The 23,538-nt window shown below is 49.4% G+C and overlaps 1 protein-coding gene across 2 annotated transcripts in view; it reads right to left on the bottom strand.

Moving 5' to 3' along the window:
• Nucleotides 1–23,538, bottom strand: part of GNAT2 (G protein subunit alpha transducin 2) — a 44,557-nt gene that overhangs the window by 20,075 nt on the left and 944 nt on the right. Inside the window, exons 2-3 of one of the 2 annotated variants that reach the window (XM_034767787.1) lie at nucleotides 1,842–2,035; nucleotides 565–765 (exon numbers count right to left, since the gene is read on the bottom strand). In XM_034767787.1, coding sequence (XP_034623678.1) covers nucleotides 565–682 — 118 coding nt within the window. In that variant the 5' untranslated portion in view covers nucleotides 683–765; nucleotides 1,842–2,035. The remainder of the gene's footprint in view (nucleotides 1–564; nucleotides 766–1,841; nucleotides 2,036–23,538) is intronic. The other variant, XM_034767786.1, reaches the window with a different exon arrangement.

Raw genomic sequence — 23,538 nt, 5'->3', positions numbered from 1 at the left:
CTCCTCTCAGTTGGAAAAAAATGAGAAAAACAACAACAAAAAACTCAGGGTGACCATATCTCTAAACCCAACATGGACTGAAACGGCCAGGCCAAGCCCAACTGCCTTGGTCCTGCACTGCATTTCATGCTCCCTCTTCTCTTTCTTCTGTCTCCCATCACTTGGCCACCAGCAGATACTGCCACTTTCTAATCCCTTCGCATAAACTGATTGTCCTCAGGCCCTGCAACAATAACCCCAGTTTTGCCTTTCTTGCCCCACCTCTCCTAGCTTGGCATCACCATGTCTCCTCTGAGGGTTGCCTTCATCCCAGGCTCCGCTTAGCCAACTCAGAACTGAAGGCTGGGTTGGCACAGGCTAACCATCCCCCTCCTACCCTGCATTCATCCTGAATCACCAGGATCCCCTGTTGGGCCATTCACCACAGACTGTACATTTATTACATGCATGGAGACCAGCTCTGAGTGGTACAGAACCGCTTCCCTGCCCACTCATTTCTGGATCCACCCTAGGAGCTGAAGGTGCCCTAGCCAAGCTGCAGCGTTGCCCAGCTCCCATGCTTACCTAACAGCAGCAGTTTGACCGTCTTCGCCTCCTTGTCTGCATCTTCCTGGAGTTTCTTCTCCAACTCCTTGGACCTTTTGGCCAGTTCTTTATCTTCAGCGCTCGCTCCACTCCCCATCTCGTCGTCGTCGTCCTCCTCTAGTTCCTCTAACTCCTCTAGCTCCTCTGTCTCTTCCAGCTCTTCACCCTGGGTCACTCACCCTTTACGGGGTGGGGAGAGAGAGAGAGAAAAAAAATATATCTATGCCCGACCCTTCACGGCTCTGGAGTTCCACGCAGGATGGCTGCCGGCTAGAGACTGCTACGAAGGCAGCATGGGAGCCCTTCACCTTGCCCCTCTCCCTCTCTCTCTCTCTCTCTCTCTGCTCTTTACCTTAATTCCCTATGGATAACCCAATTTCTGTCCTACGGATTGGGGACTTTTTATCTCACCATGTGACCTGGGAAATCCAATTAGATTAGCCCAAGATGGCAAAGATTAATGCCTGGGAAATGAGAACACTGGACGAGGCTGCGGGCGGGGCGGAGAGGGTCATTATGTAAGAGGGAAAGAGAGAGCGACTCCCATCCTGCAAGCACACAAGGGAAGAAATCCCGCTGCTGCAGGGGCCCTATGGTGTGTGACTTGGGGGGCTCCAGGCCAGCCGCATAGAGCTGGAGAGCTCTAGATGAAAAATGGCAGCCAGGGCTTGCTGCGTAAACCAGCCTTCTCCTTTCTGTTGCTCCAGATCTGGAAGAGGCTGTTTAAATAGCAGCCGAGAGGGACAGCTAGCACCCTAGCAGCTGAGACCCCAGTACCACGGCAATGGGTGCATTAAAAATTCATTGATCGTTGGCTAATTAGACGTTTGCACACTTCATAGCTTCTGTCAGCTGAGCTCCTTGCCCACCCCAGGGGCTCCTGGCTCCCCTCCATTCTCCCCACAGACTCTTTGGGTGCCATTCTCCCAGCCCTCTCTATTTCAGGGACTCCTCCCACCCCTGCCCCATGCCAGCGGCTCTATGTGCCCCCCTCAATCCCCTTTCCTCCCATGTCCTCCATTCCTCACTTTCCCACCATGGCAGGGACTCTGTGCCCCCCTTCCCTCTCCTTCATATGCCAGTAGCTCTGTGTGCCCCACTTCCCCCATACCAGGGTCCTCCATTTCCCACCCCCAGCCAGAGGCTCTGTGTGCACTCCTATGCCCCTTCATTCCCCCCGTCTTATTTCTATCTAGGAGATAAATAATTCAAGGGGTCACATGTTAAAGTCTCTTGGGAGGATGGGCAAAGCTGACCTGGCTAGCAGGGGTTGTGCTGGAAGGTGGCAACATCAACTGGTTCTTTGATCTGGGATGATGATGGCAGAAGTGGTTGAAATGCTGGGTCTGCTAACCAGATGCCAGGGCTCCATGTGTTCCCCATTTTTTCCCCTTCCAGTTATTGAGTTTGCACCAAAATCTGCACAGTTCTGTCCATGAAATTCCATTTTCTGAAATTTTGGAATTGGTCAGATGCAGCATTCAAATATTATCACGTTAGAAACATACTAACAGCCAAACAAATGCCAAGAGCTTCTCTACACAGGTTGTGGGTTTTTTCCCCCCACATTAACTATTGTTTTGGACTAAAATGGCCAGTGTCCATCTAACACAATCTCTGTCTTTCTTTTCTTTTTGTTTTTAATTATCTGGCCACTTTTTGCAAATTGGCTAATCCATTGTGCAAGTGGATTGAGTCCATTTTGAGATGAGTTAGTCCAGCACAGGTCCGTGTGGACATATCTGTATTTTGAATGAACAGTTCTGCCTCTGGCAGTCCTCCCATTGCTATCCCACACTGCACTGCTTTGTACCTGGATTGGTCTGTCTTTTTACCTGCATACCTTCTACTACTCTGGCATCATATTGACTGGATGTCACCTCCGTTTAAACACTGGCATGCAGCCACCTGTGTTCCATCCATGTGTATACACTGTCAGAGTCACATATCCCTCTCAGTGGTGCAGCAGCCATGGATCCCCAGGGAGCCGTGCAGAGATCATGGATTTCCTTATGAGCTGGGGAGATGGCCTAGTCCTGCCTTAGTAGCTACCCTCAGAATACCAAGATATACGAGTCTGTATCGAATCCAGTGATGGACAGGGGTCTCTCCCAGGACAGGTTCCAGTGCCACTCCACAGGAAAAGACAACCAAGCCTCTGGAATGGTCCCAGCCCCTGCCCCTCCTATCACAAGCTGGACCAGATTTTTGCCAAGGGGAGGCACCCTGTTGTTCTGTGGACAGCATTGGAGGCCCCCAAGAGGCCATGTAGTGAGGTAGAGTGGCCTCCCACTGAGCCAGAGAGGGAGGAGCTGCTCTCTGAGCCCTGGTGGGCGGAGCCAGGTCCAGCCTGACCCTCCTGCTGGAAGCTAAGGGGCGGGACAGGAAGTATAAAAGTTGGGCATGGGGCTACTAGCTCAGTTGAGCCTGAGCCAGGGAAGGAGATAGATATCTCAAGCCTGCTGCAGACCCTGGGCCCTGCTACCCAGGTGAGGAGCACCCTGACCCCTGAGGAAGCTGAGAGTGGAGAGGAGCAACCCGGAATGCCGGCGGCCGAATACCCCGATGAAACGGAGGACCCCATGACTACGGAACCCCTCTCCCAGGAAGTAGCCCAGGGAAACCAGTTTTGCTGTCAGAACCCGAGTCAGTGTGTTGTGGTGGGATCCCTGCTGTCCCAGTGGAGTAGGGTGGGCCCGGCTCTCCCAACCGCTGCTGCCAACCCAACTCCTGAGGTGGCAGTCTTCCCACCTTAGGTCAAGAGGCCTGCATTTGTCTGCCATATGCCTGAGCCAGGATGTTGCTCTTCTGCACCCACCTCCATTATTGCACAGTTATCTTAGCGGTGGAGTTGAGGGCAGAATGGTGGGTGGGGGAGGAGCTGGGGTAGGGGCGGAGCTGGTCTGTTGGCAGAGCAGGGAGCAGAGTGGAGCTCTGGCTGGGGGTGGAGCTGGTCTGTTGGAAGAGCAGGGGGCGGAGTGGAGCTGTGGCTGGGGGCGAAGCAGGGGTGGAGTGGAGCTATGGCTGAAGCGGAGGTGGTCTGGGGGCAGAGCAGGGGTTGGAGTGGAGCTGTGGCAGAGGGCGGAGCTGGTCTGTTGGCAGAGCAGGGGGCAGAATAGAGCTGCGGCTGGGGGCGGAGCTGGTCTGTTGGCAGAGCAGGGGGCGGAGTGGAGCTGTGGCTGAGGGCGGAGCTGGTCTGGGGGCAGAGCAGGGGTTGGAGTGGAGCTGTGGCTGAGGGCGGAGCTGGTCTGGGGGCAGAGCAGGGGTTGGAGTGGAGCTGTGGCTGAGGGCGGAGCTGGTCTGGGGGCAGAGCAGGGGTTGGAGTGGAGCTGTGGCTGAGGGCGGAGCTGGTCTGGGGGCAGAGCAGGGGTTGGAGTGGAGCTGTGGCTGAGGGCGGAGCTGGTCTGGGGGCAGAGCAGGGGATGGAGTGGAGCTGTGGCTGGGGGCGGAGTTGGTCTGGGGGCAGAGCAGGGGATGGGGTGGAGCTGGTCTGGGGGCGGAACAGGGGGCTGAGTGGAGCTGTGGCTGAGGGCGGAGCTGATCTGGGGGCAGAGCAGGGGTTGGAGTGGAGCTGGTCTGGGGGCGGAGCTGGTCTGGGGGCAGAGCAGGGGGCGGAGTGGAGTGGGGCTAGGGGTGGAGAGGGAATGAGGCAGAACTACTTTGGTGTTGGAGCCAGGGCCGGCTCCAGGGTTTTGGCCGCCCCAAGCTGCCAAAACAAAAACAAACAAAAAAAAGCCGTGATCACGATCTGCGGCGGCAATTCGGCGGGAGGTCCTTTGCTCCCAGGCAGAGTGAGGGACCGTCTGCCGAATTGCCGCCGAATACCTGGATGTGCTGCCCCTCTCCGGAGTGACCACCCCAAGCACCTGCTTGAGAAGCTGGTGCCTAGAGCCGGCCCTGGTTGGAGCAGATCTATGGCTGGGGTCGGAGCTGGTCTCGGGGCAGAATGAGGCTAGGTGGCGCTCCCTCCCCGCCCCCTGGGGTTGGCAGATCCCCTTTGACGCCGGGATCCAGGGAAAAGACCGTGTTTGCCACGCCCTTTGGACTGCACCAACAATTTTCCAACAATGCCGTTTGGGTGGCAGGGGCAATGGCGACCTTTCAGAGATTAATGGCTCACTTACTCCTTCCACGTGGGCAGTACGCCATGGCTAATTTGGATGAGAGAGAAGGTGCCACAAGTACTCCTGTTCTTCTTTTTACATATAGCCCAGTTTGGGACAGCCTTCTCCACCATGTTTCTGCAGTACTACAGTTGATCGCCAAAGCCATCCTGACTACCGACCTGGGTCAGTGTCAACTGATCGGGGGCAGGGGAGAGATCACCCTGAACGACTCCCAAAGCCACAGGGGGAATTCCCATCCAGGAGATCTCCACCCCAGCCCTACAGGGAGTGCCACGAACTCCCAGGGTAGTGAGCCTGATTCAGCTACCCAGCCAGAAGGACTCCTAGAACAGCACCACGCAGACAGCCCTGGAGTAAGACGACGCTGCTGAGCTTTTCCATGTGACGTGGCTCCGGGAAAAAGTTATTCTTGGGGGCACTGGAACATTTATTTTCCTTTCGATTCCCCCAGCAGAAGAGACACAAGAAGAGTCGCAAAGGGCGGGGTTCCTCTTGCAAGGACAATGGGCATGGCCAGGGACTCCCACCATTGGGGAAAAAAATGCGGGGGGCTCTTTTACAGGGTGTTAAACAACTTTTGTTCCAGGACTCAGTGGCTGCGGCCGTTTTGGGCAGTTGTGAGCTAGGAGCCTGAACCTGCTCAGATTTTATCGTCCTCTCCTTCCCCTTTCCCCTGCTCATAATAGCATGATCCATGGTGGAGAATTTAAGCTCTGCAGTGTTTATTTCTCTGAAATGTAAATCTCCCTCAGCCATCGGCCAACCCAGCACTCACCCTCCCCTGTCCCTCTCCCGCTCCGTTGGCCCCACCCCCACATACTCAAAATGGCACTGGTAGACTGTGACCTACGCACTGTGTATTTCTCTGAAATATCAAAAACTTCCCTCTCCGACCTGTGCAGCCGCTGCTCCCTATACCTGGCTGGCGCACCACGGGGGTTAAAAATCTAATGCATTGTAATGCAGGCTTGTTTATTGAAACGGCAAATGCGGAAAGAGAAATCAATATAAAATGGCCCTTTGCTTCCAACTTTGAGTGGTGCTCTGAGCTTTCTGCGACTGTAGCGTTTGATGAAGTATATCTCCCAAAGTGAGACAGTTTAAAATGCATAGAGATGACAGGGCACTGGGCTAGCTCAGACTCTTGGCATTGTTAACCCCTTGGGTTCAGAATAATTCCTGCAGAGGTCTGTTTATTTTGCCGTGCATTTTGTTCTGGTCTGCAGCTGTTAGAGACTTTAAGGCAAAGACAGTGTGTTTTGGCACTCACATTACCAGGCAGCACAGCCTTTTCAGGGCTGCCTGCACAAGTAGCAACTTATGCAGGGGACCATTCTAGTGACTAGCGCCGCTGCATATCGTGCTGGCCTGCTTAGTGCCTTCTCTGTCTCTTTGTGGCATGGCTCAGGGCAACGTCCTCCAAAGTAGGGACAGGCTTCAAAAATGTAATTAGTAACCTGCTGCCCAACTGATCTAGCAGAGAAAGGTCTAACCTGACGCAAGGGCTGGATGTTGAGGCTAAACAAATTCCGATTGGAAATAAGACATACATTTTAACAGGGAGGGTAATTAGCCATTGGAACAACTGACCAAGGGTCACGGTGGATTCTCCATCACTGACAATTTTAAATCAAGACAGGATGTTTTCTAACAGATCAGCTCTAGGAATTCTTTTGGGGCAGTTCTTTTGGCCTGTGTTCTACAGGGGTCAGGTTGGATGATCACAGAGGTTCCTCTGGCCTTGCAATCTGAGAATCAGAGATGCACATGAAGTTAGTAACCTGTCCCCTGCTGCCACCCCTTAGCCTTACCATCCAACCCCAAGCCCCAACCCCACTGCCTACCAGCGACCCAGGATTGGTTTGGGGTCCTATCTGACGGGGAGGGGAGGTGGCAAATGTCTTACCATCTCCAAGCCCACCCTAGGCTGGGAGAGACGACAGGAGTGGTATTCCAAAACTGAAGAGACAGCAACATTTTCTCATTGTTGCCATGAAGACTGGAATTAGTACAATAACTACTTGTTCTGTTTTGCAGCTCCTGCACCTGGCATCCCTCCACGCCCCCCAAACACCGGCCAGGAGTGTTTTCAACCTCTAACTGCCCAACAAATTTTCAGGGCAGCAAAAGGAAGACCAGAGATGAGATGTTTGGGGACCTTGTGTCTGCATCTCAGAAGAGGGTTAAGAAGGCACGGATGTAGAGAAAAGGTCTCCTCGCAGAGAAGGATAGAGAATTGACAAGGGACAGCCGTGAGAGAGACAGGGACATGCAAGAACAGCTCCTGGAACTGACACAAGCAGATGGTCCTGCTGGAGAACATTTTGGTGCATAGTTCACAATCTCAACCCAGCCATGTCATAGAATCATAGAATATCAGGGTTGGAAGGGACCTCAAGAAGTCATCTAGTCCAACCCCCTGCTCAAAGCAGGACCAATTCTCAACTAAATCATCCCAGCCAGGGCTTGTCAAGCCGGGCCTTAAAAACCTCCAAGGAAGGAGACTCCACCACCTCCCTAGGTAACGCATTCCAGTGCTTCACCACCCTCCCAGTGAAATAGTGTTTCCTAATATCCAACCTGGACCTCCCCCACTGCAACTTGAGACCATTGCTCCTTGTTCTGTCATCTGCCACCATTGAGAACAGCCGAGCTCCATTCTCTTTGGAACCCCCCTTCAGGTAGTTGAAGGCTGCTATCTAATCCCCCCTCATTCTTCCCTTCTGGAGACTAAACAATCCCAGTTCCCTCAGCCTCTCCTCATAAGTCATGTGCTCCAGACCCCTAATCATTTTTGTTGCCCTCCGCTGGACTCTTTCCAATTTTTCCACATCCTTCTTGTAGTGTGGGGACCAAAACTGGACACAGTATTCCAGATGAGGCCTCACCAATGTTGAATAAAGGGGAATGATCACGTTCCTCGATCTGCTGGCAATGCCCCTACTTATACAACCCAAAATGCCGTTAGCCTTCTTGGCAACAAGAGCACACTGTTGACTCGTATCCAGCTTCTCGTCCACTGTGACCCCTAGGTCCTTTTCTGCAGAACTGCTACCTAGCCATTCGGTCCCTAGTCTGTAGCAGTGCATGGGATTCTTCCGTCCTAAGTGCAGGACTCTGCACTTGTCCTTGTTGAACCTCATCAGGTTTTTTTTGGCCCAATCCTCTAATTTGTCTAGGTCCCTCTGTATCCAATCCCTACCCTCTAGTGTATCTACCACGCCTCCTAGTTTAGTGTCATCTGCAAACTTGCTGAGAGTGCAGTCCACACCATCCTCCAGATCATTAATAAAGATATTAAACAAAACCGGCCCCAGGACCGACCCTTGGGGCACTCCGCTTGAAACCGGCTGCCAACTAGACCTGGAGCCCACACCAGCAGTGCATGCTGGGAGTAGCAGTACCCTTCTCCAAGTTCCAGCTAGAGTCAGTTCCTTCCCCACGCCACAGCCCATGACAATGAAAACAGTGGATCCTGGGCTCCCACATTCACTCCTGCAACTACAGTACCAGGGATGGTTTCTTCCCTTGCCATTCTGCATCGCAAGGTAAGGACAACAGTCACATTCTGCACTTATAGACACCGGTGCCTTGAACAGCACAAATGCGTGCACTCAACACCTTAGAAATGTATGCCAGGTGTGCATTGCTGTTTACCCTGCACTTCCAACTGTCTCATCTTGTTTTATGTTTCACTGGTTTTATGGTTGCACTGTGTTCTGCCCAATAGAGATTGTATTATTTGCACTGTTTGAAGTTCACGGAAGTTTCTTATTGACACAGGTTCAGTCCATGTGTATAAAACTACACATATGGCACAGTCATAAAATCGATGCACAAAGCCTAATAAAAGCCCGACAAACGTCCATTTCGTAAAGTCATTATGCCCAGCCTGACACAGTGTGTAATCAACGTTCATGTCACCATTTCACCCTGGGCCCTGACACTTTGCTGTAATTGGCAGACACTACCTCTCCAGCTGTTCCTAACATTCCAAAAGTCTCTGCCCCTTCACCTCTCCGCCATTAGTGAGGCTCCACACTGGGCTTGCACAGATTGTGCCTGACTCAGCAACCAGCCATCCCACCAGGCAGATACTGCTCAGCAGCCTCCATCTCTTGCCACCAGACTCCTCTGTTTCCCTTTCCGCTTGCCAAATGCACACCACATTGTCATTCTGCAGCTGCTCCAGAGAGAGTGAGACAGCTCTTTTCTCCAGTCCAAGTGCACGGGAAAAGGGGTGGTCAGTCAGGGAAGCAGAGGGTGAGCTGGGTCTCCCAGAATGACAGGGGAATCACAGAACCGTTGATGTCCAGAGTGGCCCTGGGAGCAAAGTTTCTCTTTCTCATTACAGGAAACAGGCTAAAGGGACCATGGCCCTTTCCAGACCACCCCACTTTAATATTGGCAAACCTGCCACGGTGATCAGCCAAGGCCTTGGAGCACCCTGGAGAAATCCCCCTTTCTGTTGATGAACTCTGAGGCCTTGTGTGGGGCTCAAAGAATGGGCACATGTGGGTCCCATCTATGGCGCCAATACAATTTTGGAACCGCAACTGTGCAGATCCATCCATAACCTCCTGTGCATTGCCAAGCTATCTGACCCAGGCATCAGCCTGCTCTTTTAGCAGCACACACCACAGTGCGCTTTGCCATGAGAAGAATCCTGATGGTTGATCTACTAACCCCAAATTGGTGAGCTACTGACCAGGGATGGCAAGCTACAAGATGGCGATGGCCACACACTTTTTCACACCACGGGGAGCTCTCCTGTTGGTTTGCCACCACTGCCACTCCAGGGTGAGCTTCTGCACAGATCTTTAGGAAAGTGGCCTTTGTCGTCCTGAAATTCTGCCCTTGGTGGTCATCCCAGATCTGCAGCACTGTCCCATCCTGCAGTCAGGGCTAGTTGGCCAAGCCCAGAAACAGCAGTTCCCCGAGTGAAGCTGCTCCAGGAAAAGTTCAGACACAAGTAGCTGCTTGACTTCATCCTCCTCTTCCTCCCTTTCCCAAACTGGCTCAGCAGCCCAACGGCATCTCCCAAAACCAAACCATCTGGCTCTGCAGCTGCAAATACAAGTGCAGCAGCCGCTGTATATTAATGATTGCCAGGATCACCGTGTCCAGCACAGTCCCCTCCAGGCTGGCTGATGAAAGACAAGTGAATCATGGGAATCATGGGACCCCCAAGTGGGTATCCCACAATGCGCTGTGAGAAAAATTCCAGAATTCATAGACCCCGGGAGCAGGACAATGCTGTCAGAATGCTGTGCGCTTATTCTGAAAAAACTCAGAACTGATTCCAAGGGGCATAGGTTAAAGCTGGCCATGTGGACCCAGTTATTCTGGATTAGTTACTTTGTGAACATTTATACACAAACATATGTTCTGCTTGTGAACTGTGGGTCCTCCTTGCCTTACTCGGCCAATTAGAAACTCCCTCTGCTTGTCAGACTGCATTCAATGGGGCAGCCTGGAACTCGCCTACTAGTCAACCTGCCCCATCCAAAAGGGAGCCAATGGGAGCTCTGTCTCCCCACCCCCAAAAAAACAGGCTGCTCTTGAATGAATTAGGACAATGCACATCCATGTGAAAGACACTTGCTGTGGGCCCTTGGCACCTGCAGAGCTTTCATCCAGCATGGGAGAGAAGGGATCCATTTCCAGGAGCCACTCCACAGGTGCAGGGTTTAGAGCGGACGTAGTTTCCAGTGCGAGTGCCCTGTCCTCTGCTTGCACAGGGTTCTGTGCAGTTGACCTCAGGCCTGGCCTCTCAACTTCTATTAGGCAAGATGAAGCCTGATGGCTTTTGTGATTTCTGACCCATGCCTGCTGCGGGGTGCAGTCAGGGAGGGAAGGAAGCCAAGTTTGGGTCCATGCCAGCTGGGGTCTGCGGGGCTCAGATGTCAGACTGTGATGCCATGGAGTGTTCTGCTCTGCAGGAATGGGGAGGCATGCCAAGGGTTAATAGATCTGGTTTCTCTAGCATACTGCTGGCCTCATGGTTCCTGTCCTCCCAGCAGTTTGGACAGTGCGGGGTGAGAGTGAGGAAAAACGGAACTGGATCTCCTTTTGTTTTCTTCCTTGTGGCACTGGCTGCTCTGAAGGATGAGGCAGGTAACAAGTGCTCTTAATCCCTCGATGCCAGGAGAAGGACTACGCTGGCTAATCAGGCTCCTCTATCCTGCCACTTAAGCTCTTTAAAGGGTTAGCTTTGCTAACCAAATCCTCCTCCTCCTCCTCTCCCTGCTGCAGCCAAATCCCTCCCCTCCTGCGTCTTGGTGGGCCTGCCTCTAGAAGGATCAGGAGATCTCTGCTCCCAGCCTTCGGGTGATGCCTGCTAGGTGGGTGCCAGGAAAGCTCACAGCAAGCTACCCTTCCCCACCCCACACAGTGTTACAGCATCTTTCTTATCCTCTCTCCTGAGCCACTTGCTCGCTACACCTTTCTCCTGCTGATGCTACAGATTAATCTGGTGAGTTCTCAGCCGTTCCCCTCTGGCACATTCCCAATCTATTGCCTGTCCCCTGTCCCCAGAGAAGTTGGTATTTCTCCTAGATGGCTGGTCTGACACCTTGGCCAATGCCCCAAGGTCACTACTCAAGCTTAGAAGCCCTGGGGCTCACTCCAGAGGCTAGTGCAGGATGCTCAGACAAATCCTCTCCCTGGTCTCTCCAAACCCGGCATGCCTGATGGTAGATCCGTGGGGAGCTGTTGGGGAGAAGTGAGCAAAAGGAGAGAGGATGCCCTGAGAAGAATTTAAATTTGTGTCCCATCATGGCCATTTCTTGCTCCATTGTTTGCTACTAGTTCTTAGGGTTGGATGACCGCCAGAGCTGAAAGCCTGAAGCTGTAACAGACACACACAGGGGGACCCATAACACACTGACCAGTGGATTGTGTTTGCTTTCTCCAGGCCTAGTGACAGGGCAGCCTCAGTCACAGGTCTCTGCCTGTGGAGCCAGCTTCTATCTCTAGTACTTATCTGGCCCCTAGTGCCATTCTGGGACCACTGGGACCATCCAGTCTGACTTCCTGTATAATACAGGCCAGAGACCTGCCCCCAAATAGAGCCCATCTTTGAGAAAAACATCCCATCCTGAGTTAAAAATTGTCACTGGTGGAGAAAGCACTACAACCCCTAGGAGGGAGAGCAGGGCTGTTATCCTATTGAACAGATTGGACCTGAGGCCAAGAGGGAGCAAAGGACTTGCCCAAGGTCACACAAGGCATCTGTGGCAAAGCAGGGAATTGTCCCTTGGTCTCCTATCCTAGTGCCCTAACCACTGGCCTTGTCTGCCCCTCATGCTCTGCCAAAGCACAAGCAGGGGATTTCAAGGAACAGTTTGAGGCTTGTTTTATTTTCAGTCAGTTTCTTGAGTTACACTTGTGTCATAACTATAAAGGGAAGGGTAACAGCTGTCCTGTGTACAGTACTATAAAATCCCTCCTGGCCAGAGACTCCAAAATCCTTTTCCCTGTAAAGGGTTAACAAGCTCAGGTAACCTGACTGGCATCTGACCTAAAGGACCAATAAGGGGACAAGATACTTTCAAATCTTGGGGGAGGAAGGTTGTTGTTTGTGTTCTTTGTTTGGGAGTGTGTTCGTTCTCGGGACTGAGAGGGACCAGACATCAATCCAGGTTCTCCACATCTTTCTAAACAAGTCTCTCCTATTTCAAACTTGTAAGTAAATAGCCAGGCAAGGCGTGTTAGTTTTCCTTTGTTTTCTCAACTTGTAAATGTACCTTTTACTAGAGTGTTTATCTTTGTTTGCTGTACTTTGAACCTGAGACTAGAGGGGAGTCCTCTGAGCTCTTTAAGTTTGATTACCCTGTAAGGTTAATTTCCATACTGATTTTACAGAGATGATTTTTACCTTTTTCTTTAATTAAAAGCTTTCTTTTTAGAACCTGATTGATTTTTCCTTGTATTAAGATCCAAGGGGTTTGGATCTTGATTCACCAGGAGTTGGTGGGAGGAAGGAGGGGGGATGGTTAATTTCTCCCTGTTGTAGATCCCAGGGGGGTTGGAACTGTATTCACCAGGAGTTGGTGGGAGGAAGGAGGGGGAATGGTTAATTTCTCCTTGTTTTAAAATCCAAGGGGTTTGGATCTGTATTCACCAGGGAATTGGTGAAGGTTTTTCAAGGTTTCCCAGGAATGGAATCCATTGAAATGGTGGCAGCAGAACCAGAGCTAAGCTGGTAGTTAAGCTTAGAAGTTTTCATGCAGGCCCCTACATTTGTACCCTAAAGTTCAAAGTGGGGATCCAGCCTTGACAGGGATTTCAAGGAACAGTTTGAGGCTTGTTTTATTTTCAGTCAGTTTCTTGAGTTACACTTGTTATGCTCATACAAAGCACACGGGCTCTTTATAGAGGAAGGCAAATACGCAGCATTTATTGAAAACACACTCTCTCTCTCTCTCTCTCTCTCCTGCAGTGATGTTTATAGTTACCAGTCTGTTGTAGCTCGAATCAATCTAATGGCCAGTTAGATTGAGCACAAGTGTGGAGCTGGGCTCTTGTCGGTCACGATCCGATGCTCTGAGGCTTTGCAGGACTGAACCCAGAGTTCCATGGCAAAACACCCCGGCTTTATAGTTGTAAATTCCCATTTGAGTCCATGCATTTTGCAATGTCATCCTGTAATCATTAATCCTTAAATTGTATTATCATTTGATGGTTATTGTCCCGCTTCCCATCGTTATCTCCTATTTGTTGTCTCGCCTTTGGGGGTGCCTGCCTCACTTCTGAGGTCGTCAATGCTGCTAACATGTTTAGCATCGGGTACAATGAATGTTTTCTGATTGTCTCCTGTTCTTTTTGCGGATACAGACTAACACGGCTGCTACTCTGAAACGTGGTCTTTTTTAAGTCTCTCACTTCTCTTGACCATGTGGACATTTGTGATGGCTTTCACACCTTAACTTTTCCTGATGCATGCATTCCTCATTCACACAAATTCTCTTACAGAAACCTTCAAAGGTATACAGACAGCAGTATGTATATTCAGCAGAATACATTGTAAATCAAGCCTTGCTAAATCTTATAACTAAAACAATTCACATTGGGGCTTCAGGCCCTCAACATTCCTCTAATCTCCTTAACATAGATACAATACAAAATCCTGTCTCTTATTTACTAAAACCTTAAAACAAAGAAATGTATATTTAACTAGAGTGCCTAATTTGTAATACATATAGGAAACCATAGTAGCGATTATAACTTATCCTAAAACAAAAAGGTTACCATAATCAGACATAAGGATTGTTCTGGTCTGTCATTTCTTTCTGCTATTCAAAAAGGGTGGCTGACAGGATGAAATCAAATCATACATTAATTCTCATGGGACATTATAAAATCCTGCTCCTACACACTGACTAGAACCACCATGTGGGAGTGAATCTCCTGTGTGTAATGTACATGCTTTGGTGGCACGTAGGCTGCCAAGTACCAAAAAAAGTAATTAAGGCCAAGATATTCACAAGTGACTAGTGATGCGGGGTGTCTCAAATTTTTAGTGCCCAGTTCAAGATGCCTTAAAAGGGCTCAGCCATTGCCAAATACCTAGCCTCTGCAAATCACATCACTGCAGGGGGTCTCACGGTGGGTGCCAGATATTGTTTCTGGAAACCTGGGCCTAAATAAAGTAAATTTATTTATTGAGGGATAGCTCAGTGGTTTGAGCATTGGCCTGCTAAACCCAGGGTTGTAAGTTCAATCCTTGAGGGGGCCATGTAGGGATGAGGGGCAAAAAATTGGTCCTGCTAGTGAAGGCAGGGGACTGGACTTGATGACCTTTCAAGGTCCCTTCCGGTTCTAGGAGATGGGATATCTCCCTTAATTTAAAAAAAATAAAAAATAAAAAATTATAAAATAAATCTGTATTGGCACAGCAGGATTTCCCTTTTGCATTCCAGCCCATTCATAGACTCATAGACTTTAAAGTCAGAAGGGACCATTATGATCATCTAGTCTGACCTGCACAACGCAGGCCACAGAATCTCACCCACCCACTCCTGTAACAAATCCCTAACCTATGCCTGAGTTATTGAAGTCCTCAAATCGTGGTTTAAAGACCTCAAGGTGCAGAGAATCCTCCAGCAAGTGACCCGTGCTCCACGCTGCAGAGGAAGGCAAAAAACCTCCAGGGCCTCTGCCAATCTGCCCTGGAGGAAAATTCCTTCCTGACCCCAAATATGGCAATCAGTTAAGCATGTGGGCAAGACTCACCAGCCAGCACCCAGGAAAGAATTCTCTGTGGTAACTCAGATCCCGCCCCATCTAACATCCCATCACAGACCATTGGGCATATTTATCTGCTAATAGTCAAAGATCAATTAATTGCCAAAATTAGGCTATCCCACGATACCATCCCCTCCATAAACTTATCAAGCTTAGTCTTGAAGCCAGATATGTCTTTTGCCCCCACTACTCCCCTTGGAAGGCTGTTCCAGAACTTCACTCCTCTAATGGTTAGAAACCTTCGTCTAATTTCAAGTCTAAACTTCCTAATGTCCAGTTTATATCCATTTGTTCTTGTGTCCACATTGGTACTAAGCTTAAATAATTCCTCTCCCTCCCTAATATTTATCACTCTGATATATTTATAAAGAGCAGTCATATTTCCCTTCAGCCTTCTTTTGGTTAGGCTAAACAAGCCATTCATATTTAAACTGTCAACTAGAGTACTTTAGACCCAAAGTTTAGGTTTTCTTTAGAGCTAGTTGGGACTTTTCTGCCAAAGGTATTTTCCAATGGAAAATGCAGTTTCCACAAAGTCAACATTTTCTATGTGAAAAATTCTCAATTTTGCCGAAAAATTTCTGTTTTTTCGATTGGGGAAATTTAAATGGAAATATTTCATTTTGGGTTGGTTAAACCCAAATCAGAATATTTTGTTTTATTGCACTGACCCAATAATTTTGTTTCATATCAGTTGAATACAACATTAAACTTCACTTGCCTATCACTGCAATGCCTTATGGGATTTGTAGTTCAGCCCTCAAGTCTCTCCTATAGGCTGAGCTCCCTAGAGAACCACATTTCCCATAATGCAATATGATTTTCCCTCTGACTAAACTCTGTGTGGTGCATCATGGGAGTTGTATTCCAGCCAAGGAGCCTGACCTATAAGGGAAAATGGGGGCATGTGGCTCCCAAACTGTAACTCCCATGAGACAATGTGCCACAATGGGAAAATGCAATTTAATGTTGAAATGACCTGAAATGAAGTGTTCAGGTCATTTCAACAAGCCTAAAGGAAACATTTTGATTTTTGGAATGTCAAAATGTTTCATTTCAATTGAAAATGTCAAAACAATTTTTTTTCTGTCCAGTGAAAAATTCCAAAATTTCAACTTTTTTGTCCCAATTGGAATGAAAACAAATGTAGAGCTGTTGGAATTTCCCAAGGCACGGCAATGCTCAATTTTGCTCACCTCTAGTTGTGTTTAAAACAGCGGAAGAGGGGTAATGATTGGAAACTAAACAGAAATGTTCTGGTTTTCCATGGTTTTTAGTAGCCTGAGCTTCCCCAGAAGTGTTGGCAGAATTGCCAGTGTCTGTAATGTTTTCCTGGGGCTCACCGTACATTTTCATTTTCCTTTGCGCACTTTTCCCCTTATCTAGAATACTAATAATGCTTTGTTCTTACCTAATGCTTTTCACGAGTAGATCTCAAAGCACTTTACTAAGGAAGTTGGTATCATTATCCCTATTTTACAGATGGGGAAACTGAGGCACGAAGCAAGGAAGCTACTCACCCAAGATCACCCAGCAGACCAGTGGCAAAGCTGGGAATAGTACCGAGGTCTTCTGCATGCCATGCTGCCTCCCCTCCAGCTGCTAGTACTTTCACGGGGATTGAAGGCAGGCAGGCCCTTAACGAAGGCTAGCCACACACTGTTCGCCAATGCCCATTGAAATCAACTGAAAGATTCTACACAGGCTTCGTGGGTTTGGAATCAGTCCAACCACCCCCCCGTGTGCAGACAATGAGGAATGTGGGAGAGGGAAGAGAAGGAGACTGAGGGGGGCACAGAGGGAAAATGTGGGAGCCAAGAAAGACTGGGAGGCAGTGGGATCAAGGGAAGGGAGGGAGGAGCTTACTAGGGGAGGGGTGCAAAGAGGGCTAGAATGGCAGCTCCCCGCACTGAGGGGCTAGCGGGGGTTAGGGAACAGCAGCTAGGGGATAAGCCCTGCATTTCTGTGAGACCATTTTCACTCTGAAATGATCAGACTGGAGTTGGGAGGGTTAAAAATCAGAAGGCTGCTGGAAAAAAACAATACAGCTTTTGCTTTTTCCCTCCCATGGTCATTGTCCAGGTTAAAATTTTGTCATAGTTACTTTTAGTAAAAGTCATGAACAGGTCACAGGCAATTAAAAAAAAAAAAAATCATGGAAGCCTGTGGCCTGTCCCTCACTTTTACTAAAAATAACTGTGACAAAATGGGGCTGATGGTGGGATTAGAACCCGAGCCCTGTTGCGGGAGGGGGGCAGAGTCCAGGATCCATCGCCACTGTGGCTGGGAGCTGCGGGGACCCCAGCGGTGACTCAAAGCCAGGGCCGGTGCAAGGAAGTTTCGCGCCCTAGGCGAAACTTCCATCTTGTGCTCCCCCGTGCCCTGCGGCAGCTCCCCACTCCCCCCTTCGCCCTGAGGCACCCCCGCCATGGCAGCTCCCCCCCCGGGGAGCCGTGCGGTAGCTCCCCACCCCAGCTCACCTCTGCTCTGCCTCCTCCCTGAGCACACCGCCCCCACTCTAATTCTCCTCCCAGGCTTGCGGCGCCAAACAGCTGATTGGCGCTGCAAGCCTGGGAGGCAGAAGAAGCGGAGCAGCGACGGCGTGCTTGGAGAGGGAGCGTAGGAACGCTGTAAAAAAGAAATTGGGGGCAATGCTTTTTGGCGCCCCCAAATCTTGGCGCCCTAGGCAACCGCCTAGTTTGCCTAAATGGTAGCACCGGCCCAGCTCAAAGCTCTGGGGCCAGAAGCTGGGAGCTCTGGGTCCCACTGCCACCTGCAGTGACTGAGAGCTGCAGGGGCTTCCTGCTCGCCTGTGGTGGTCAGCGCTTCAGGGCATGGGCGGCACATAATGGAGGCTAGGGGAGGTTAAGCCTCCCCAAACCTCTCGCCGCCAGGAGGGGGGCAGTGGCGGATTACTCCATGGGGCCCGTGCCCAGGAGCCCAGGTCAATTTGCAGCCCCTGGAAAAATTTCCCTCAACCACAGCCTTGGTGCTGGAGGAGTTCTTGCTCCCAGCTGTGGAGCTTTTCCGGTCTCGGGGCCGCAGCGGGAGGAGTAAGTGGGGGATGGGGCCTTGGAGCAAGAGGTGGAATGGGGTGGGATCATGGGCGGGGCTGCAGGTGGAATGCGGGAGGCGCTCCAGGCTGGGAGTTCTGGCCAGGGCCAAGATCTTCATGGTCCCCGCCCAGGCTAAGAGCTTGACCCTAGCCAGGGTCGAGCTCTCAGCCCCCTGCCCTCCATGGCCCTGACCAAGCTCTCTGGCCCCCGCTGCCCAGCCCAAGGCCATGGGGGGGGGTGAGAGCAGCAAGCGGGGGCGGGGCCTCAAACAGAAGAGGCAGGGCAGTACAGACCCCTGGGGGACACCACTATTTACCTCTCTTCATTCTGAAAACTGACCATTTGTTCCTACCCTTTGTTTCCTGCTATGTTTGTTACCAGTTACCAATCCATAAGAGGACCTTCCCTGTTATCCCATGACAACTTACTTTACTTAGGAGCCTTTGGTGAGGGACCTTTTCAAAGGCTTTATGAAAATCTAAGTACACTATATCCACTGGATCCCCCTGTGATGTTATCTAATTAAAATATGACCATATAGATCATTGTTGCAACCACTGTTATATATTTGCAGCAAATATTGTACAAAGGTTGTCAAGTGAAGTGTCTATGAAAAGGTTATGATTTGCTGGTTATGATTATGCTATCTGTATGCATGTATCATTTTTGTATATGAAGTTATAAGTATTCGCTCTATACTATGTTTGCTCCTGAGGTAACGCCCACAAGGTAACGCCCAGCACATCTTGGAGGGACTATTCAAATTAAGTGGCTCATCAAGAAACTTGGTTGACAATGTACCATGGGAGATGCCCATCTACACTGAATAGACTGTCATGTAAACGTGCTGTCTGGTGTGTAGGTAATGGCTTCCTGCAATGACTGAGGCAAAATGCATGGACATGGGACTTGCCCATGTGACTCCAAACTCCATCTTGTTGCTGTAATTTTCCGCAGTAAGAACAATGGAATGCCCTCCACATGGCAAAAGCTATAAAAGGCCCTGGAAACCCCTCCATTTTGTTTTCAATCCTACTTCTTACCTCTGGAGGAACTTTGCTACAAACTGAAGCTCTGAATAAAGGACTGAATGACCCATCCAAGTTGTGGATGTACTCCAGAGACTTGACTTAAGCCAGCAGTTTATTCCATCACTGCTACAAGCCTGAACCAAGACCTATGCCATTATTGTATGTAATTGATTCCTTTAACCAATTTTAACTCTCACCTTTCTTTCTTTCTTTTTTATAAATAAACCTTTAGATTTTAGATACTAAAGGATTGGCATTAGTGTGATTTTTGGCTAAGATCTAAGTTATATATTGACCTGGGTGTGTGGCTGGTCCTTTGGGATCAGAAGAACCTATTATTTGATGAGACTGGTTGTAAAGAACAACTTACCTCTGAATCCAGTGTTTTTGGTGGTGATATAAGAACTGGAATGCCTTAGGAAACTGCCTTTATGTTTTCTTGTTAGCCAGTGTGGTGAAACAGGAGTTTACTTTTGTGGCTGGTTTGGTATATCTTATAAAAGAATAACCATGAGTTTTGAGTTGTTTGCGCCCTATTTCTCAGCAGTTTATCCTGAATATGGCATCCTCAGTTGTGACCCACTAAGGCACGGTTACACCCCTTTGTCCACATGCTTGTTGACTCCCGCAAAGAATTCTACTAGATTGGTGAGGCATGATTTCCCTTTACAAAAACCATGTTGACAAATCCTAACAAATCGTGTTTGTCTATGTGTCTGATAAATTTGTTCTTTACTAGAGTTTCAACCAATTTGCCTGGTACAGAAGTTAGGCTTACTGGCCTGTAATTGCCAGGATCACCTCTGCAGCCTTTTTTAAAAATTGGCGTCACATTAGCTATCCTCCAGTCATCTGGTACAAAAGCTGATTTAAATGATAGGTTACATACCACCGTTAGTAGTTCTGCAGTATCACATTTGAGTTCCTTCAGAACTCTTGGGTCAATACCATCTGGTCCTGGTGACTTATTACTGTTTAATTTATTAGTGTGATGGGTTGGATCACAGAACCGCCCTTTGGAACTGCCAACTGATGTGCCAAGACTACTTCTGCCCCTGCTTTCCCTGCCAGCCTGTCTTGTTGAGCCAGACACGCCCATCTGTTCCAACACAGACCCAGGGTCTGAATCACGTGCCCCAAAGCTGCAGACTTAACTGAAAGCAACTTACAGAAGTGTTCCTGTCTTTAACACTCAGATGCCCAACTCCCAATGGGGTCTAACCCCAAATAAATCCGTTTTACCCTGTATAAGGCTTATACAGGGTAAACTCATAAATTGTTCGCCCTCTATAACACTGATAGAGAGATATGCACAGCTGTTTGCCCCACTCAAACAGGTATTAATACATACTCTGGGTTAATTAATAAGTAAAAAGTGATTTTATTAAATATAGAAAGTAGGATTTAAGTGGTTCCAAGTAGTAACAGACAGAACAAAGTGAATTACCAAGTAAAATAAAATAAAACACGCAAATCTAAGTCTAATACAGTAATAAAACTGAATACAGATAAAATCTCACCCTGAGAGATGTTTCAATAAGTTTCTTTCACAGACAGGATGCCTTCCTAGTCTGAGCACAATCCTTTCCCCTGGTATAGCCCTTGTTCCAGCTCAGGTGGTAGCTAGGGGATTTCTCATGATTAGGGTGACTAGATCACACAGGTGAAATATCAGAACGGGGGGGGGGGGCAGAGCAAAAAAAAAAAACGGCCACCAAAGCGCCACGCCCCGCCCCCCCCACCAGCTTGCCTCCACTCCATCTCCACCTCCCACCTCCCTCCAGCGCTTGCGCCACCATACAGCTGATCAGCGCAAGCCTGGGAGGGAGGGGGGGAGGAGAAGGAATGCAGCATGCTTGGGGAAGAGGCGGGGCCAGGGCGGGGATTTGGAGAGGGATCCAGTGGGGCAGTGAGGGAGCGGGGCTGGGGGCACGGGGCCATGGCGGGGATTTGGGGAGGGATCCAATGGGGGAAGGAGGGGGTGGAGTCATGGGGGGCGCCAGCCCCCTCCGGGCTCTGCTCCGCCTGTGAGCGGAGGCAAAATATCAGGACAATTCGCGTCCCAACTGAAGGTAGGTCGGGACGCGGGACAAATAAGCAAATATCGGGACAGTCCCGATAAAATCGTGACATCTGGTCACCCTACTCATGATGGCTGCTTCCCTTTGTTCTGTTTCACCCACTTATATATCTTTTGCACAAGGCGGGAATCCTTTGTCCCTCTCTGGGTTCCCACCCCCTTCTTCTCAATGGAAAAGCACCAGGTTAAAGATGGATTCCAGCTCAGGTGACATGATTACATGTCACTGTAACACTTCATTACCCACTTGCCAGCGCACACGTATACAGGAAAACTTACAAGTAAAACAGATCCATCTGCAGTCAATTGTCCTGGTCAATTACATCATATAATGGCAGACAGTGCTAAAAAGTGACAAATTCTTAAAGTGCTTATATACAAATGCTAGAAGTCTAAATAATAAGATGGGTAAACTAGAGTGCCTCGTATTAAATGAGGAGATTGATATAATAGGCATCACAGAATTTTGGTGGAATGAGGATAATCAATGGGACACGGTAATACCAGGGTACAAAATATATCGGAAGGAGAGAACAGGTTGTGCTGATGGGGGAGTAACACTATATATGAAAGAAAGCGTGGAATCAAATGAAGTAAAAATCTTAAATGAACCAAACTGTACCATAGAATCTCTATGGATATAATTCCATGCTCAAAGAATAAGAATATAACAGTAGGGATATATTACAGGCCGCCTGATCAGGATGATGATAGTGACTGTGAAATGCTCAGGGAGATTAGAGAGGCTATTAAAATAAAAAACTCAATAATAATGGGGGGATTTCAACTATCCCCATATTGACTGGGTACATGTCACCTCAGGACAGGATGCAGCGATAACCTTAAATGACTGCTTCTTGGAGCAGCTACTCCTGGAACCCACGAGATGAAAGGCAATTCTTGATTTAGTCCTGAGTGGAGCGTAGGATCTGGTGCAAGAGGTGAATATAGCTGGACCGCTTGATAATAGTGACCATAATGTAATTAAATTTAACATCTCCGTGGTGGGGAAAACACCACAGCAGCTCAACACTGTAGCATTTAATTTCAGAAAGGGGAACTACACAAAATGAGGAAGTTAGTGAAACAGAAATTAAAGGTACAGTCATAGGCAGGGGGTATAATAGGGCGGGGAGGCTCTGCCTCTCCTAGCGAAGCTGCTGCCGCGGGACCCCAGTTGCGGGTTTGGCGGGGGAAATTTTTGCTTTTTATTATGCCCCATGCAGGTTCTGGGGCTGCTGAGGTGATGGTATGTGCTATTCAGCTTCTGGGATTCATTAGTAATCTCCCTCTTGAACTCCAGAGAGAATACTGATGAACCCAGGAAGCTGAGTAGCAAATACCGCCTCCTCAGCTGCCCCAGAATCTGCATGGGGCATAGCAAAAGCTCAGGTTCTTCTTCCAGAAGAGAGAAGAGAAGAGCTTTTGAATTTTCGTGGAGCAGCTTGGGGTTTCTGGAGGGGAGGCATGGCTGCAGGGGCACTGGACAGCCCAGGGCTCATCTGGCTGGGTGGTGGGGGGTCTCAGGGCTCCAACCGTGGAGGGGGGTCTTGGGGCTCAAGCTACAGGGCAGAGGGCCTTGGGGGTGGGGCAGAAGGTCTCAGAGCTCTGGCTGCAGAGGGGGGAGTGGGGCTCAGGCTGTGGAGCAAAGGGGGGCTCGGGGCTCCAGCTGCAGAGGGGGACCGGGGGGTCTCAGGGCTCTGGCTGGGGGCATGGGAGACTCTCATGCACCTGACCCAATCTGAAAGGTCCTTGAAAGAAAGTACATCTTCCCCTACAGTGCCACAGCTCCATCTCCCACTGAAGAGCGTCTTTAAGACACAGGGTAAGTAATTTCCCTCCTTCTCCCTGTGCAGCCTGAGCGCTGGAGTTCTCAGTTCCCAAAAATTTTCTTTCCTGAAATCAAACCCCCCTCCTACAAAGGACGTAGGTGAGCCTGTTCCATACAGTGATGAATTCAGGTAGAATCATAGAATATCAGGGTTGGAAGGGACCTCAGGAGGTCATCTAGTCCAATCCCCTGTTCAAAGCAGGACCAACGCCAACTAAATCATCCAGGTAGCTCACAGTCACAGGTACCAACCTGCCTTATTCTTCTCACTCAGGCCCACCTAGCAGGGTGAAGTAGAGCTGAGATGGTTGGCTTAGGGTCTCTACTCTCTGCGTCATAAAGCTGTCTTGTATGTAACTTAGGAGCCACTTTGATTATGCATGTTTGGCAAGTCTCCTACCCAGCAGACAGCTAGGTAATTAACCCCTTGTGACTGTAGTACAGTAGCTAGTGCTGGCCTAGGAATACTTTGCTGCTATTTCCCCCCATTCCTGGGGCTCTGGGGCAGATGCCCATTATCCTTGCTCCCTTATTCCTTGTATTAGTCTAGGGTATTTCATTATCACACTCTCCATTTCTC

This window comes from Trachemys scripta, chromosome 4 (assembly GCF_013100865.1).
Source record: "Trachemys scripta elegans isolate TJP31775 chromosome 4, CAS_Tse_1.0, whole genome shotgun sequence".
Lineage (NCBI taxonomy): Eukaryota > Metazoa > Chordata > Testudines > Emydidae > Trachemys > Trachemys scripta.
This window is presented reverse-complemented; position numbering and strand designations above follow the sequence as displayed.